Raw genomic sequence first — 15,529 nt, 5'->3', positions numbered from 1 at the left:
CTACTCATAACTTTGTCTGAAAGGGATATGCACCGTTCTGTATATTGTTCTGTTAATATACAGAACTAAGCAAATAACCAGACGACTGGTTTGAAAAACAAACCAAAAAGGATTTAGGGACTTGGGAACCATCTGAATTCAAGTAACATGTTAAGCCCATTTTCTCCATTACTCTCCAGTAAGAAAGATGAAAACAAGTTGTAGAGCTGAGGGTGGGTGGTGGGTCCAATCAGCTCTAATGGCCTAGATTAGTGGTTCTCAAAGTGTGGTCTGGGAATCTACTCTTTCAGAGGATCTGCGAGGCCAAAGCTATTTTCATTAAAAGTCAGGTGATATATGTAAAATTAACTATTTTTTCAAACTCTTTGTCTCACAGGTGTAGTTTTCCAGGTCATGTGACAGGCACTGTCACAAGAGACTAAATGCAGCAGACATGAGAATCTAGCTGTCTTCAATTAAGCCAAACATTACAGGAATTTGCAAAAATGTAAAACAATTCAACTCTCCTCACTAAATACTTTTTGTTTTGGACAAGTTATTTTCCAATTTAGAATCTGTATATATGAAAGCCTAATATGCAAAGTGTCTCCTTGGGAGTTCAACCAACTGGGAGTTCGATTGCTTGCTATGTGTGCTGACCACCAAGGGGCGGCACAGAACAAAGGAAGGCCCTGGCCAGCAGCTGGTAGCTGGGGGAGGCCCTGGTCGGCAGCTGCTAGGGACTCTACCCGTGCATGAATTTTGTGCACTAGGCCTCTAGTATTATTTAGATGAACATAAATGGATTTATGGACTATCTTTAAAGTAATATATATTTAAAATTTCTTAGTTTTAGTTTCTAATATGGTAAATAGTGATAAATATAACCCACATAAGCAAAAGCTCTTTGGGATCCTCAATTTGTAAGCACAACAAGAATCTTGAGACTTGAAAGTTCCAGAACTGCTGCCTCAGCTGTATAAACAGTGCACCTTCTGTTAGCATTATGAGACCAGTACGTTACAGTCCCAGTCCCTAGTGCTGTGATGGAAGGCATTCTGCTGCCTTGCTTGATCCACAGCCTTCAGATACTACTCAATCCACACTAAACTAGTAACTAGCAACTGGCCTGGGGTCTCTCATTACTTAAGTTCAGGGCTTTTCCAGTAAATACCCTCCCCACTTCTCCCAAGTAGATGTCCACCTATTTGTAAGCCCAGACTCCACTGTCATGAATCAACCCTGCAGTGGGATGTTTTAGTAAAGGGTAAATCTTACTTTGTAATCTACATAAAACAAACTTTTTGTTAACATGGTGTTAAAATGGCTAGACAGATTTTCACTATATTCAATGGGCATGCTTAGGATGGTCTGAATTAAAAGTTAGGTGGCATATGTAAAATTCACTTTGGAACTATGTGAAAAAGATAGGGATTCATCCTCCAGCTAAAATTGAGGACAGTGGGTTTTTTTTTTTTTTTTTGGTGTTTTGTGTTTTTTTTTACCAAACTTTAGAAGGCATTTCGGGATGACTGACCAGAAACACAGGATACGCATGTATAAAATTCTCTTAGAGGTTCCTGGAGTAGGAAGGCAGAGCAAAGAGATAATATCCATCCAAAGCATTTGAAACAAGTATGAGATCTATATTACAAGTGACTGAAACATGCCATATACATTAAAATGTGATAGAGAAGACACATACTAGTTTCAAATATCACATCCCCTCGCTCCAACTTAAGCAGCCCACTCCAAACTGCTTCTTCCATGAGAGACGTCATGTAACATGCCTCAGGATGACCACCACCAGCAGGGTTTGCTTAGTGATGGCTAATGATTCTCTCAAACAACACAGGGCAGGCCAGCTAGTTTATTCATATTAAATCTAAACTCTGGATCTCTGGCTTAATAATAAGAAACCTGTAAAGACAATAAATTTTACATTAAATCAGAGATGGCTTAAATCAGTCATAGAAGTTCTAATATTCTGAGCTGGCAACTACTGCATAACAAATGTTCAGTCCAATTACAAAACCACATTTCATTTCCTTGGCCACAAAATCTTTCACAGATTTGAAAAATGCTTTTACCATATACCCACTGCTACCAGTCACGTAATTGTAGTTTCTTCATCCCCCAGGAACATAACTAAGTGAAAGGACTTTTTCTTTGATCAGTTTGTAGATATGTGAGAACTCAGAGAGTAAGTTTAAAGAATGAAGATGAACTGAGATGCCAAGTAAAGTTTTTATTGCAAGCACAGTGAGCAGGAGGTGTCTTCTCACACAAAGTGGCTGCCAGGTCTGCCATTAACTACATCTCTCTGACAGCCCTTCATTGGTTTAAAGCATATTAGTTGGTTCTTGCTATCAGGTGTACATCATTTCTGCCATGTGGGACATTTTCTTGGGAATATACAAGTAATATTCCATGTAGCCTGACAGGTCCTCAATGGTCACATCATCCACATAGACTCGAGCTTGCTCAGAACAGGAGCGCGGGGAGCCAGACAGAGTTCTGGTGTGAAGCGACTGAGAGTAGTCCTCAAGCGTGGATCTTCGTTCTGGGGCTAAGGGAGGGACATTCTGCAAGCCTGAAAAGGAATACACCTCCATATCATGCCACCTCTTACACTGGCACTCCTTGCCTAGGCATGCACATGGCTGGTCCTGGTTTAGCCTGGAAACAGATTGAAAGTCAGCGAGATCATTGGCCTTGAGACTTGCTTGGGAGACTTGAGTAGCATCAGAGGAGTCTTCCTTCTTACTCTCTGACGGCAGCCTTGGAACCGAAGTTCTCAAAGGCTCAACAACTGCCCCTGTGTGATTAGTATCGAGAGAAGTAGAGCATTCTCCTGCATTGAAGTCTTTAGGGGTTGAAATTCCCAGCCCACTGCTGCCATCAGGAGAGTCAGTCTGGCCTTTGTGCTTGAGCTGGCTGCTGGAAGATGATGCTATTGTACTGCAATGTATAAACTTTGGGGGATGAAGGACAGGAGACTTAGACCGTCGACGACGTTGGGTTCTCATTGCTCCTCGTGAAGATTTCCTTGTAGAGCTAAGAGGAAAAAAATGTACAAGATGTTGGGATACAGATCTCCCAAGGGAGGTGCAGAACACCCACCCTGTCCCAACCCTTGGCTCAGGAACCTGTGACCCAACGGGTTTGGAGAAGCATCCTGCATTGACAACTATAGGGTGTAAAAACTAAATGTTTCTATGCCCTGAATTCAGCAGCTTCAGTATCAATGTGAGGCTAATGCTACAAATGGCCATTATGCCATGATCTCTAAACAGAGCAATAGGTTTAGTGTTCATTTCTATCACTGATTAACAGCTGACAGATTTAGACTCCTGAAGTTTTCAGATACTGGGACATATCAGGTAAACTATGTAACTTTTTAAAAAATATTTAATAAATAACTGAGCAAAGCAAAAAGGAGACAAAACTGCCAAGCAAGTTTGAAAACAGAACCAAATAGAATTTTAAGAAATAAACTTTATATTTGAAAATAAACTAAACAGATGGGCTAAGCAGAATACATACAGTTAGGGAAAGAAAAACTAAACTAGAAGATATATCTAAATTATTTATAACAGGGGTCAGCAAATTACAGCCCGTGGGCCAGCACCGAGAGCCACAGAGACCAGGCTGAGGTGTCCCCTTTGCCCATTCTCCCCATCACTCCCTGCGCCTGCCTTACTGGCCAAAAGACATCAGACATGCCACACCTCTGCTTAAGGGTCCATGCTGCTACTATTTACATGTTGGGGCTCTGCTGTCAGCAATCACTGGGCACTGAGAAGCAGAATCTCAGTTTGAGTGTCTGGCCTGTGCCAGGCTCTCTATGGAAGAGAGAAAGACATACTAGAATCTGAGTACCACTAGGGCAGAAAGTAAAACTGACCCTGGCATTGCCCCCAACCCAGCCATCCCACAAGTCTAGTCATTTCATCCTGAGACTCTCAGCATCAGAACATAAAGTGTGTCCACCAGCCAAGATAGCCCACATCAGGCAGGTAGGGCAGGAGTTTTCTCACTTATGTAAGTACCTACATAATATTTACATGATGTAAATACTGTGTTTTCCGATGGTCTTAGGCTCTCGACCCACAGGTTGAGAACCGCTAGCAGGGTCGCCTAAGACCATCAGAAAACACAGATATTTACATTACGATTCATAACAGTAGCAAAATTACAGTTATGAAGTAGCAACGAAAATAATTTTATGGTTGGGGGTCACCACAACATGAGGAACTGTATTAAAAGGTCGCGGCATTAGAAAGGTTGAGAACCACTGAATTAGATGAAAAGAAGGCTTTTCAATGTCAACATGGAAGCCAGAAGACAAGTACTAAGAGAAAATAACTATCAATCTAGAACTATGATTTTAGGTATATATCAACTCAGGTATATCTTCCAAGAACAAGAATTAAATAAAGCCATTTTCAGATAAACCAAAGCAAAATATATTTACCAATAGAACATGATGTTATACAACTCCAGAGGCACCATTAAATTTATTCTATATGGAGTTCTATAACACAGAGGCCCTATTTGCCAATAAGACCTTCACTAAAGGAACCTCAGAAGAAAGTACTTTAGGGAGAAAAATGGTGATTCTATGGAAGGTGTGAGATGCAAGAATGATAAGAGCAAACAAAGTTTAAATGAGATACATCTAAATAAATACTGTCTATTTAAGTAACAATGAAGTTAAATAAAACCTAATTTGTAAGTCTAAAAAGTGATAGAACTAAAATATTGGGCAACTAGACCATGGAAGTCAGATCAGAGTAAATGGGTTTTAAGAAAAATGGTTAAAATACTAACTTTTGTCTTTGTTAAGCATGTATGGTAAAATTTCATGGCTAACTACTAGAATAATAGAAACAAAGTATACAATCTCCAAACCAATAAAAGGAAAAATAGTAGGGGGAAAAACAAACTCATTTCAAACAATTTTTTTAAAGATGAGAAAGGGGCTAGGGGGGAGACAACTGATAGCATAAAGTAAAATCTATGTAAATGAGTTTAAGCAGTTAAAAATTATCAGATTAAATAAAACAAGTCCTATGTATTTGTGAGACACACCTAAAATTTTAAAACACAGAATGATTGAAAATACTGGAAAAAGATACACTAGGCAAATATTAACTAAAAGACAACTATATTAGCTATATTAATTCCAGACAAAATAGACTTTAAGACAAAAGCCATTATGAGAGATTAAGAATGTCACTATATGATGTCTCAATTCATCACAAAGAAAACATTCTAAACTGTAATGAATGTAGGCTGTATGAACCTACAAAATAGCCTCAGAATACATAAAGCAAAAATATAGAGCTTAAGGGGAAACCAGACAAATGGATTCCCATAGATGAGATTTCAACATACTTCTCAATAATTGATAGGTCAAGCTGACAAAAAAATTATTTAAAAAATTCACATAACACTATTTTAAATAATAATTAAAAGCTTAGTTTAATGGACATATATGGAACTCAAGAATGATTAGAGAAAACTCATTCTTCTCAAACAAACATAGTGCTGGAAACTAAGTTTATAGAAGTTGACTATGCACCAGAATATACAGCAAATCTCAGCACATCCATAATTGGGAAGAATGGGTCTTCTCTAAACATTGAGTCTTGGGTTCCGTATCATACATACCCATTTCTGGATACATGGGAAAGAAAATCCAGTAATATTTTAAGGTATTGAGTAAAAAATCATCTGCAAGAGGCAGCTCTTACCCATGCCAACTGTCTTTAGATGCACATGTGGTTTTAGGTTTGATATCATCTGCTGCTGTTCTGACTGATGCTCTGACACTTGGGCCTTCTCCAACAGACAGAGATGCTATGAACCTGAAGAAAATAACAAAATTTACAGCTACAGAACTTAATGCTTTCACCAACCCAAACAAAACTCGTTTTCTTTCTAGTTTGAGTTTCTCAAAAATTATTCATCTTTTAGTGCAAATTTTCCTTTGGGACCAAATTTAGAGGATCCCTAAAAAGCCCACTGTTGCAAAATCACAAGCCAAAGAATGATTCTTAAGTATAGCCAGCACCAGGATAAAAATAGACTTTAGGCTGTTTATCTGGGGCAGATCAGGCCTTATGTCCAGGGAGAATGCTAATGACACTGACCACTTATTTTATGTGTGCAACCAGAGCTGGAAAGTAAGTTTAGGAGCAAAAGCTTTAGGAGACTCAATCTAACTTGAAAATGAACACATTTTCAAATATTATACAACTTTTAGAAAAATATTCTAATTTTTACAACTAATAAACTTGAAATATTTACTGAGTTAAATCTTGCAGTTTGAAATTACACAAGTAATATGGGTTTCCAGCAAAAAAAGATGAAAAAATTTAAAAAAGAGAAAAAACAATTATCTATAATCTCACAACCTGGAGATTAGTAACATTAACATTTGAGTATGAATCCTTTCAGACCTTTTCAACACACACACACACACACACACACACACACACAGGGCTCCTACCTCACATGTTGTGGTACTGATAAAAACCCTTTAGAAATATAAAACCTACTAAAGTAAAACAAAAAGATATCCACTGAACTATAATTAAAAATAAAAAGTAACTGGGAATAACTTAAATGTCTAATAAACAGAAAATACTCCATTATATGAATTATGGCAGATCTATGCAATGGAATATTAGAAATGTATTAAAAATTAAGTGTATAAAGACCTTTTAATAACCTAAGAGAATGCTTATAATATTAAGAGGAAACAGCATGGATAAGCACCTATACATAATGATCTCAACTGTGCACAAAAAGTATATGGTGTTATATATAGTCTATATATTAACAGTGATTATGGTGAAATGTGATGTTTACTTCCTTTTTTATTTTTGTGAACTTGTTTATAATAAGCATGTATTATTTTATAGTCAGATAAAAAGGATTATGTTGTTTTATAATAAATATATAGAGATTTATCTTGATAAGACAAATACCATTAGAAATCAAAACCTGCTTAACAGGATCATGCTAAATTCCAGGCAAGGCTTGGTTAGTTTATGAGTCAGTACCTCAGATGTCCCATTTGTAAGTCAGCAACAATATGAAACAACTAGAGATGTAGGATACATTATACAAGTCTTATTCTGCTTACTCATGGTAATGACTCACCCCTTCTACTCTTATTTGTTCAGTTTTCTCAAATGCTCTTCATTACTACTTCTCTTTCTATAATTGTACTCAAAGCAGATCACATGCTACAAATATATATTTGGTCATATATTATACAGATATTTTGAAAGGTTTTTTAACGTTCAAGTAATTTTTTTTAAAATATATTTTACTGACCATTTACAGAGAGGAAGGGAGAGGGATAGAGAGTGAGAAACATCGATGAGAGAGAAACATCGATCAGCTGCCTCCTGCACACCCCCTACTGGGGATGTGCCCGCAACCAAGGTACATGCCTTTGACCGGAATCGAACCTGGGACCCTTCAGTCCGAAGGCCGATGCTCTATCCACTGAGCCAAACCGGCTAAGGCCGTTCAAGTAATTTTTAAGAGTACTGAAACAGCTTAATTTTATGTTCCAACTTCTTTTTTTTTTTTAATGTATTTTTATTGATTTCAGAGAGAAAGGGAGAGGGAGAGAGAGAAACATCAATGATGAGAGAGAATCACTGATCAGCTGCCTCCTGCACATCCCCTACTGGGGATGGAGCCCGCAACCTGGGCATGTACCCTTGACCAGAATCGAACCTGGGACCCTTCAGTCTGTAGGCCAGTGCTCTATCAACTGAGCCAAATAAGCTAGAACCCAACTTCTTAAAATACCAGGAAAAGAATCTGTATATCAAGAGTTATTTATAAAATGTATATACTAAGAAATTTATATGTGCACATGTATATATGCAGCAGTCCTAGTATTTTCCTGTTTAAACTTTTTTTTTTTCTGTACCCAAAATCATGAAGGCATACACTCTGACCACAATCTGGAACTGTTTCTCTGCTCTGTTTCCATTTCCCAAAAAGGCTTATAAAGTGCCAATCAACTTTCATGGCAAAATGACCACAATATTGAAAAAAATACACTGGAAAGAGATACTTATTTAAAGTGTCATGGAAGCAAATGTGTGCACCTGTAACAGCTATTACACAATTAGTATATTTAGCATAAATCAGTCTATTAGTATAAGTCTCATTTGGTAGGCCAAAATAGTGTTAGCAATAAGCAGACAGCTATAACAACATCTATTTAATTTCTACTATTGTTGGAACATAAAATTAAGCTTGCATGCATTTCTTCAAGTTGTCTTCAAGGTACCATATAAAGGAATGGTTTAAGAGCACAGGTTCTGGAGACAAACTGTCTGGGTTTCTTACCGATGTGACCTTTAACAAGTAGCTTAATTCATCTGTGGCTTGTCTGTAAACTGGAATAACAGTAATAACTATCTTCTAAGTTGGTAGTGAGGACTAAATAATGTATATAAAGTACTTAGGCTAGTGTCCAGGACATAGTGAGTAAAATATTTAGTGATTATTATTATTACTTGTTGTGGAGTTTTCTACTCTTGAGTTTCCAGTGTTTGGTTTCCATTCATGAAAAGAAATATTCTTATATCTATTAAAAATCTGAGATTTCTTCCAGCCTGGGGCAAAGAATGGGGATGAGAATACTGCACAGAACATTTTGCAAAGGGTAAAATTTTAACATTCAGACAGCAGCTGGTCTGTAGGTGCTCTAATTAGTTTGGCCAAAGGGTCCAAGATTATTGATCTCTGTGACAGAACCCTAATGAATAGGTTTCCATAGTGATAGTCTCAGCAATATAGCCCATGAAATTGACAATGTCTGCAGAGATTTCTATTGAGGTAATTCACTTTTAGTGAAAAATACTGTGATTCCCTAGATATACGAGAAAATCCTTAATGGGACAACAACTTGATAACGTTTGGTTAAAAAGAGAGGGGGGGAAAGCCCTCCTCAAAAGTTAAGGAAAATCAAACCACGGAACCTTGGGAGTACAAATGAACTACAACTTTTCAAAATTTAACAGAAGAGTTTCATTTACAAGAAATACAATGCTGTGCAGATTTGGTAGAGTGTCACATTATTAACATTTATATCTTCTACAAATAATGAGAAATTTTAGTAGAGAAAAAGGCTATTTAAGTCTAGTGAATAATTCCCAAATAACATATTATATATTTAATTACCCTGATGCATCCACTCTTAATTTCTTGAAAGCAGTTTGTAGACTCTCCTCCTCTCCATCCTTGGCTTCGGATTTCATTGTGGAACTTTTTACACTACTACGATGTTCCCGCTAATACTAAAAAAGAAAATCAAAATAAAATGAGCACAGTGACAACAGGTGGGTTCAAAAGTATATATTTTGTTAAAATCTTTATTCCTGATACTATTACTGTTTGTTAGAGGAGAGGGGAACAAATTTCTATTTCTAAAAAGAAGTTTCAGTATAGATGATTTCTTGCATTTATTAAGATAGAATTTAAAATGCCCAAATACTTGATATCAATATCCTATTACACAGTTTTGGAAACAATATCACCTAAAATCTGTTTAAATATACTTTTTTAAAGGAGGGAAAATCTCTCCATTTGTAGAGGTCTAGAAACCTATAGACAAAATGACTTTTGCATCAGAAATAAAAGGGAAAAGCCCAACAAATAGCATTCTCATTCTTTAAAATGCTACTATTTATCTAGTCTAACCCTAAAAATTCTAGTTAAGTATAACTTCATGATACATGGCAGCATTTCTCCAAAACAATCCTGACCTGAATATCATTATTCATATCAATATTCATATCCAGATATCAAACTGGATATGAATATCAAAGCAGAATTACAAACATGTTTAATGATTACTGATTATTTCACAGTCAACCTATAAGGTTGATACCTTCATTTGTTTTTTTTTAATAGCTTTGAATATTTTATTATAAAAGATAAAAAATAAATGAATTATACTTACAATTCAAAAAATATAAAGAACTTAGCCCCCCAAAAAAAGAGGTAGGAAGTAAAGAAAAAAGAGAAATTACTGTTCTATAGATGAACATTTAAGTGATGTTCAATTTTTTTAAAAGCCAAAAAATAAATAACCAAGTTTTTCCCCCACCCTGATTATTACATTTAAAACAAAGAAAAGGGATCGGGGGACCAACCAAAGCAACAAGAAACATAACTGAAGTATGTTAATAAATGCTTTGAATCTAGTTTCCCAATTATTCTTTCACTTGGTAAAAGATACTAGTTATTTTTTTCAACTAGTATCTATAATATCACAGAGAATCTGAAAAACATTAAAACAAACAAAAAAACAGAAGATGGGGAATTTTTGAAGCAAAGGATTCACTCTACCTCTTCTTTCTTTATTCCTAACCTGCTTGCTACCCCTTACCCTCCCCCCACCCCCCTCAGGGACTCCCAGAGAGCAGTGCCTCTCTGTAGAGCCCTGGATCCTCTGATTCCCTCTCTGCTCATTTCTCAGGGGTGGGCTTGATGCATTGTGAGACCTCTAATATTCCAAAGGTCAGAGTGTGTTGTAATATGTTAGATATAATATGACCATGTATTACCAATGAAGCAAGGAATCAAGACTACTTGTTTCCTTTATTTATTTACGTATAGAGGAAAATATTTTAGTGAGGAAAATATTTTAGTCAACTTTCTCCCAGGAATGAAACATTGAACACTGAAAATATTCTCAAAAGAACTCAGCTAGCTTTTACCTCAACTTCTTAAGACAAAAAGTTAAATACATTCCCACATATATTTTGCTGGTTTATTTAACCAGTGTATGAACATTATCAATTCTATACTTCACTGGTTTCTAATCTTCTGGATGTAGAGGAGGATCCTCCTCCCCACACACATACACGCACAATAATGTCCTACATACCTAGGGAGAGGGGTGAGCAAAGATCACATTCTAATAATTTTAAAGCCCACAGCATCTGAAAGAGTGCTCTCGTAGGTTGTAAGCAAATTTATCCTGCGGGCAGAACTAAAATAAAGTTTGACTTATAGTTTTCCTCAATTACTTTATAACCAGTCAGTCAAATGCTCACTCAGACTAGTGGCCTTTATAGAGTTAAGTCATCTAAGCCGAGTCTCCCCAATCCTGCAGACCCCACACTAACCCTCTTCTGCCTCTCTGGAAATCAGTACATCACATCTAAATATACTCTGCTGAATTCTATAGGCAGAAATTCTCTCCTTCCACAAATACAGAATTCTTACCATGGGCGTCAGCACTAGGCTGGATGCTAAGGATGTACGGGCGGGACTTGACATAGAAGGGGCTGTGAAGCCCCTTGCTGTAAGGGCTGCCCTAAGACTGTTAAGAAGCTCTATACTCAAATATGTAACTTTTAATTATACAGCGCTAATTTAATAGCACTGCAGGTGACCTCTAAAATCTAGACTTAATACAAACTTAGTTAACATTCTTGTTGACACACTAAAAGTTAAAAACCAAAACAGACCAAAATAAAAACTGGCTACAGACTGAAAGTTTAGGAACCAAGTTCCATCTTAGTTATTTTCAGACTTCGGCATTTTTTTATTACTCACCTTTTCTCTCAGTTATATTAACCCTGAGCAAAGATAAGTGTTCTGCACGATCTTAAGAGCTAAATCAGAGCCAGTTTTAATTTACAAAAGGCTTCTTATGCTCAGTATTCCTACCTTCCTACTCACTCAAATCAAGAGCACAATTGGTCTGCCCCTCTTCATTAACATTAAACTTGTGGGAGACTTTCTTGCCGTTTTCACAGCGCTGATTTCTTGAACAATCTCCCAAAAGATCAAACTTTAAAAAGGCCTATTAGAAGTTACTTTGTATTGTTCTTAAGTCAAATCACACAGGGCAATTTATGCCTCCGATTTCCCCCAACCTTTCAAAAACGACAAGCAAAATCCTTCTAAGTTCCTCCATCAAAATTCCTGGTTTTCTCTGACTTTCAACGAATAGCATGTGTCACAATCTTATTTATATCTTGCCGTTTTAACCAAGACCTCTTTCAACCTCGAGCCTAGGAGAGACCTGGAGAAAGAATAAACGATCCTCGCGTAAGCGCGTCATCACAATGTTGAAGATTTAGGAACTTTTCCAGCCTCCCCCCTGCCCCCCCGCCCGGAAGCGAGGAGTCCGGGAAAGAAAGCCCTGTCCAGCGAGTCTCTAAGTCGCCAAGACTAGGCTGAAACAATCGGCCCCCCGAGATGAAACACATTCACACCTCTCTCTACACACCCGCTTCAACCCCATAAACACACTCTTCTTGCTAGAGTCAAAGCACAACGTTGTTCTTTTCACCCAGAACCTGGAGTGGCCGCAGTTAAGAAGGGTCGGGAGAAAAGGTCAGAGCCCAGCGGGGCTCGGAGAGTGGGGGGTTGTCCAGGAACCCCCAGGTCTGGCCGCCTGGGGTCTCCAGCTGGGAGGCTGCCCCTCCAGGACACTCCGCTGTGCAGAATGGCAGATTTCAGTTGGGCGAAGGCGCCAGGGATGCAGGAGGAGGCAACGAGGCAGCCAACGAGACTGGGGCTTAGACACGAGCGGGAAAGGGCGGGAAGGGGCAAAGGGCGGCCGAGGAGGGTGAAAAGGGGAAGGTACGGCCCAGCGGGAGAAGGCGGAGGAGCAAGACGGGGCAGGGGCAACAAGAAGGCGGGAAGGGGCGAGAGAGCGGAGCTCGGCAGGGCCAGGCCGCAGCAGCCGAGGAGGTGACGAAGAGGCCCAAGCCCGGCCCGGCCCGGCCCGGCCCCGCAGTCAGCGCCCGGGCGCGACGCGACAGGAGGCGGACCGGCCGAAGAAAATCGCCCGCGGCCAGGTTGGGCCAGGGGGCCGAGGGGCGGTGCCGCGACCCCTCCCTGTCAGGACTCTCACCTTCTCGCACTCTGGTTACCCAGTCCGGTCGGTTCAGATAGTCCGTCCCGGATCGCGGAGCCTGACTGACCCGGATCCAAACCCGCGGAGGGGGCGGCCCGCGCCTCCGAGTCGCACTGCGCCTGCGTCACTCGGCACGCGCCCCGCCCTCTGTTTATGCTCCTCCCGCCCCCGTGACTCGGCAGCGCGGCAGGCGGCGACTGCGCAGGTGCGGAGCGGCGGCCGCGCCTCTCCGACGCCTCGCCACCGCCCTCTCGGAAGCACGTGCGCCTGCGTCATTTCCTGTTATTCTCTCTGCTCCCTCCTCCGGGCGCCGTGGGTTCGCTCCGGACCGGCTTGTGGGGCGCGTCTACTTCCTCCTCCCTCGGGCGCGTGAGTAGGCGCTGTTCTTCAGAGTCGCGGAGCAGCCTCCACTCCGCGGGGCTCGCTGTACTCCAAGGCAGCGGGATTCCTTGGGGTGAGGCCAGGGTGGGAGTCTTCACGGCTACGGAGCCCCTCTGAGCGCTTAGCCCGTCTCCTCGGTCGGTGTTAGAATCTGGACCGCCTGCCACATCTCCAGGGCTCGGACCCCAGCCTTCGCCTCCTGGGGGTCTTCCAGGGCCCGCGGAGAAGCGAGGCGGTATCAGACAGGGCCAGGGCCAGGAATGGAGACCGGAGTTGACATTGAAAAGGCCTTCGCTGTAGTGCTCCTGTTGTTTGACTTGAGCAACTGCTTTGACCTCTCTCTGCCTCAGTTTCTCCATCTGTTAAGTGAAGAATCTTAGCCAATTTCGTTTTTCTCAGGCATGGACTCCTTTAAGAACCTGGTGAGAAATAATAGACCCTTTCGGAGAGAAGTGCACTAAATGTTTGGAAAAACTTTAGGCAGTCCACCTAAGTAGGTGATTTTTAGGGATTTTTCCATTTTTAGGATTCTGATGGTTGCTCCGATGGCAGGCGGGGAAGGGGTGAGCTGGGCAACAGCTGGAAGCCCCTCCATCCCTGGGACTGATTCTGCTGATCTAGTTGTGTCTCTCCTCACTCATCAGGCCCCAGCTCCACGTCTCCGCTTCTCTGAGCTTTGTGGGAAAGAATGGCTTTGCTCAGTAGAATTGGGTAGAGTTGGTTTCGGCTCAACCTAGGGTGGGAGTTGTTGCCTGAACCCAAACTGGACCCTCCTACCTCCATTCCCCAATACTTAGATGTAGTCACCTAACTAGACAGGCTGCTGAAAATAGTTCAGTACATCCAACTTAAGTACAGCCAGACCTTGGAATGCCTGACCCACGTCTGGGAGTGGAATCTACCGGCTTGTGGGGCGCGTCTAACTTCGTAGTTTGAAGGTTGTCAAACATAAAGCATGTAATGCGGCCTGGATAAAACGTTAAAAAGTCTCCTGTTCAGACCAGAGGCTCAACTGATAGGACATGAAAGAATAACTTAACTGTTCATGGTAAAGTTCCAACATAAAACCTAATGATGGTGATAATAATGGCTGCCCTCTGCTGTGCAGCAGCTGCGTACATGTTCTCTCATTTACTATCCTGTGGTTTTACACATGTCACAGATGAGGATGACGGGGACTCCAAGAGATTAGAGAACTTGTTCTTGCTCCCCTTGTCCTGTGTCACACAGTGCTAGTAAGTGACTGGAATTTAATCTCTTTAGCACCTGTCTATCTCTCAACATCTCTTAGAAAAGGAAAATATGATACTTTTTTTTCCTCAGAAGTTGCCAAGTGACCTGCATCAAGACCAAATATGTGTTTTAAACTATCGTTTTGAAATATTTCTTCAGATAAAACACATCCTTGGGGGCAAAGACTGTATCTAGATTAATGAATTCCTGGAGGTTACTAAGTGCTAAGTATAATTTTGGTGAATTCTTCAGCTTACCTTACTTCTACCCATTTTGGCATCAAATGCTAAAGCCCAAAATATTTTAGAGTGCTTCATGTAAGCATATCTCCATCATGAAGTTGGATGCTTTTTGAGAATGTGGTTTATTACTCAGGGAGTATTTGGAAGGCAGGGTTCCCTTGGGAGATCAGTAGGTGGCGCCATTCACTAAAGAGGGAAATCCAGGAAGCCAGCAGGTTTGGGCAGAGTTTAGTTTTAGACACAAGGAATTTGAATTGCAAATGAAAGTAGGAATCAGGTTAGGAAGGGTCTTAAAGGCCATGCCAAGGGATTTATTCTGAGAACCGTGGAGGCTGTGGATGAGAAGAGAAAGGACCATGTTATTTTAGAAAGATTACTCTGGTTTCCACCTGGATAGCACAGTGATCCAGGCCTGAGATGGCAGTGCTCCCAAGAGCAGGTGACGGTAGGAATTGCGAACAAGTTAACAGATGAAACTTGTATAGATCAGGCTTTGGTGAGAGATTGTGTACAGAAGGAGCAGTGGGAGAAAGTGGGCTGACAATTTGCTTTCTAGTTTGAGCAACTGAATGGGTATTGTTGCCTATTTCTCATGTAACTATTGAACTTAGCTGACAGGGAGCAGATGAAAAACAACATAATTTTTATATGTAATTTTATATATAATTTTTATATATACATTTATATATATAATTTTTCATTGATTTCAGAGAGAGGAAGGGAAAGGGAGAGAGAGATAGAAACATCAATGATGAGAGAGAAATCAATGATGAGG

General features: G+C 40.3%; 2 protein-coding genes across 6 annotated transcripts in view; one reads left to right on the top strand and one right to left on the bottom strand.

The window, feature by feature from the left end:
* Positions 1–1,346: 1,346 nt before the first annotated feature.
* Positions 1,347–13,011, bottom strand: OSER1 (oxidative stress responsive serine rich 1). 3 transcript variants are annotated; one of them, XM_079783586.1, is made up of 4 exons: positions 12,266–12,888; positions 9,202–9,317; positions 5,739–5,852; positions 1,348–3,036 (listed from the first exon to the last, which is right to left on the bottom strand). In XM_079783586.1, exons 2-4 carry the CDS (start codon positions 9,276–9,278, stop codon positions 2,349–2,351), a joined length of 879 nt encoding a protein of 292 aa, XP_079639712.1. In that variant the 5' UTR covers positions 9,279–9,317; positions 12,266–12,888; the 3' UTR covers positions 1,348–2,348. The 3 variants fall into 3 exon arrangements, with proteins under 3 accessions (XP_079639713.1, XP_079639712.1, XP_079639711.1); XM_079783585.1 differs by lacking the exon at positions 12,266–12,888 and adding an exon at positions 12,896–13,011 and having other exon boundaries at positions 1,349–3,036; XM_079783587.1 differs by lacking the exon at positions 12,266–12,888 and having other exon boundaries at positions 1,347–3,036; positions 9,202–9,311.
* A 171-nt stretch (positions 13,012–13,182) lies between these two features.
* GDAP1L1 (ganglioside induced differentiation associated protein 1 like 1) overlaps positions 13,183–15,529 on the top strand; it is a 37,563-nt gene continuing 35,216 nt past the window's right edge. The window contains exon 1 of one of the 3 annotated variants that reach the window (XM_079783421.1): positions 13,183–13,267. The gene's annotated coding sequence lies outside the window, so the exon portion shown is untranslated. Of the gene's footprint in view, positions 13,353–13,378; positions 13,702–15,529 lie in introns of those variants that run through there. The other 2 variants (XM_079783420.1, XM_079783419.1) reach the window with 2 other exon arrangements.

This window comes from Cnephaeus nilssonii (assembly GCF_951640355.1).
Source record: "Cnephaeus nilssonii genome assembly, chromosome: 11".
In the NCBI taxonomy this organism is placed as follows: Eukaryota; Metazoa; Chordata; class Mammalia; order Chiroptera; family Vespertilionidae; genus Cnephaeus; species Cnephaeus nilssonii.
Note: the sequence above shows the minus strand (reverse complement) of the source record. Positions and strands in the feature narration are given on the sequence as shown.

What these genes read in the sequence shown, in the direction of transcription:
- OSER1 (XM_079783585.1), bottom strand. Translation starts at nt 9,278, where the DNA reads ATGAAATCCGAAGCCAAGGATGGAGAGGAGGAGAGTCTACAAACTGCT. An exon ending in TTAAGAGTGGATGCATCAGG is followed by an intron (nt 5,853 to 9,201) that starts GTAATTAAATAT and finishes TATTTTCTTCAG; the next exon opens with GTTCATAGCATCTCTGTCTG. An exon ending in TCTAAAGACAGTTGGCATGG is followed by an intron (nt 3,037 to 5,738) that starts GTAAGAGCTGCC and finishes TTTTCCTCTTAG; the next exon opens with CTCTACAAGGAAATCTTCAC.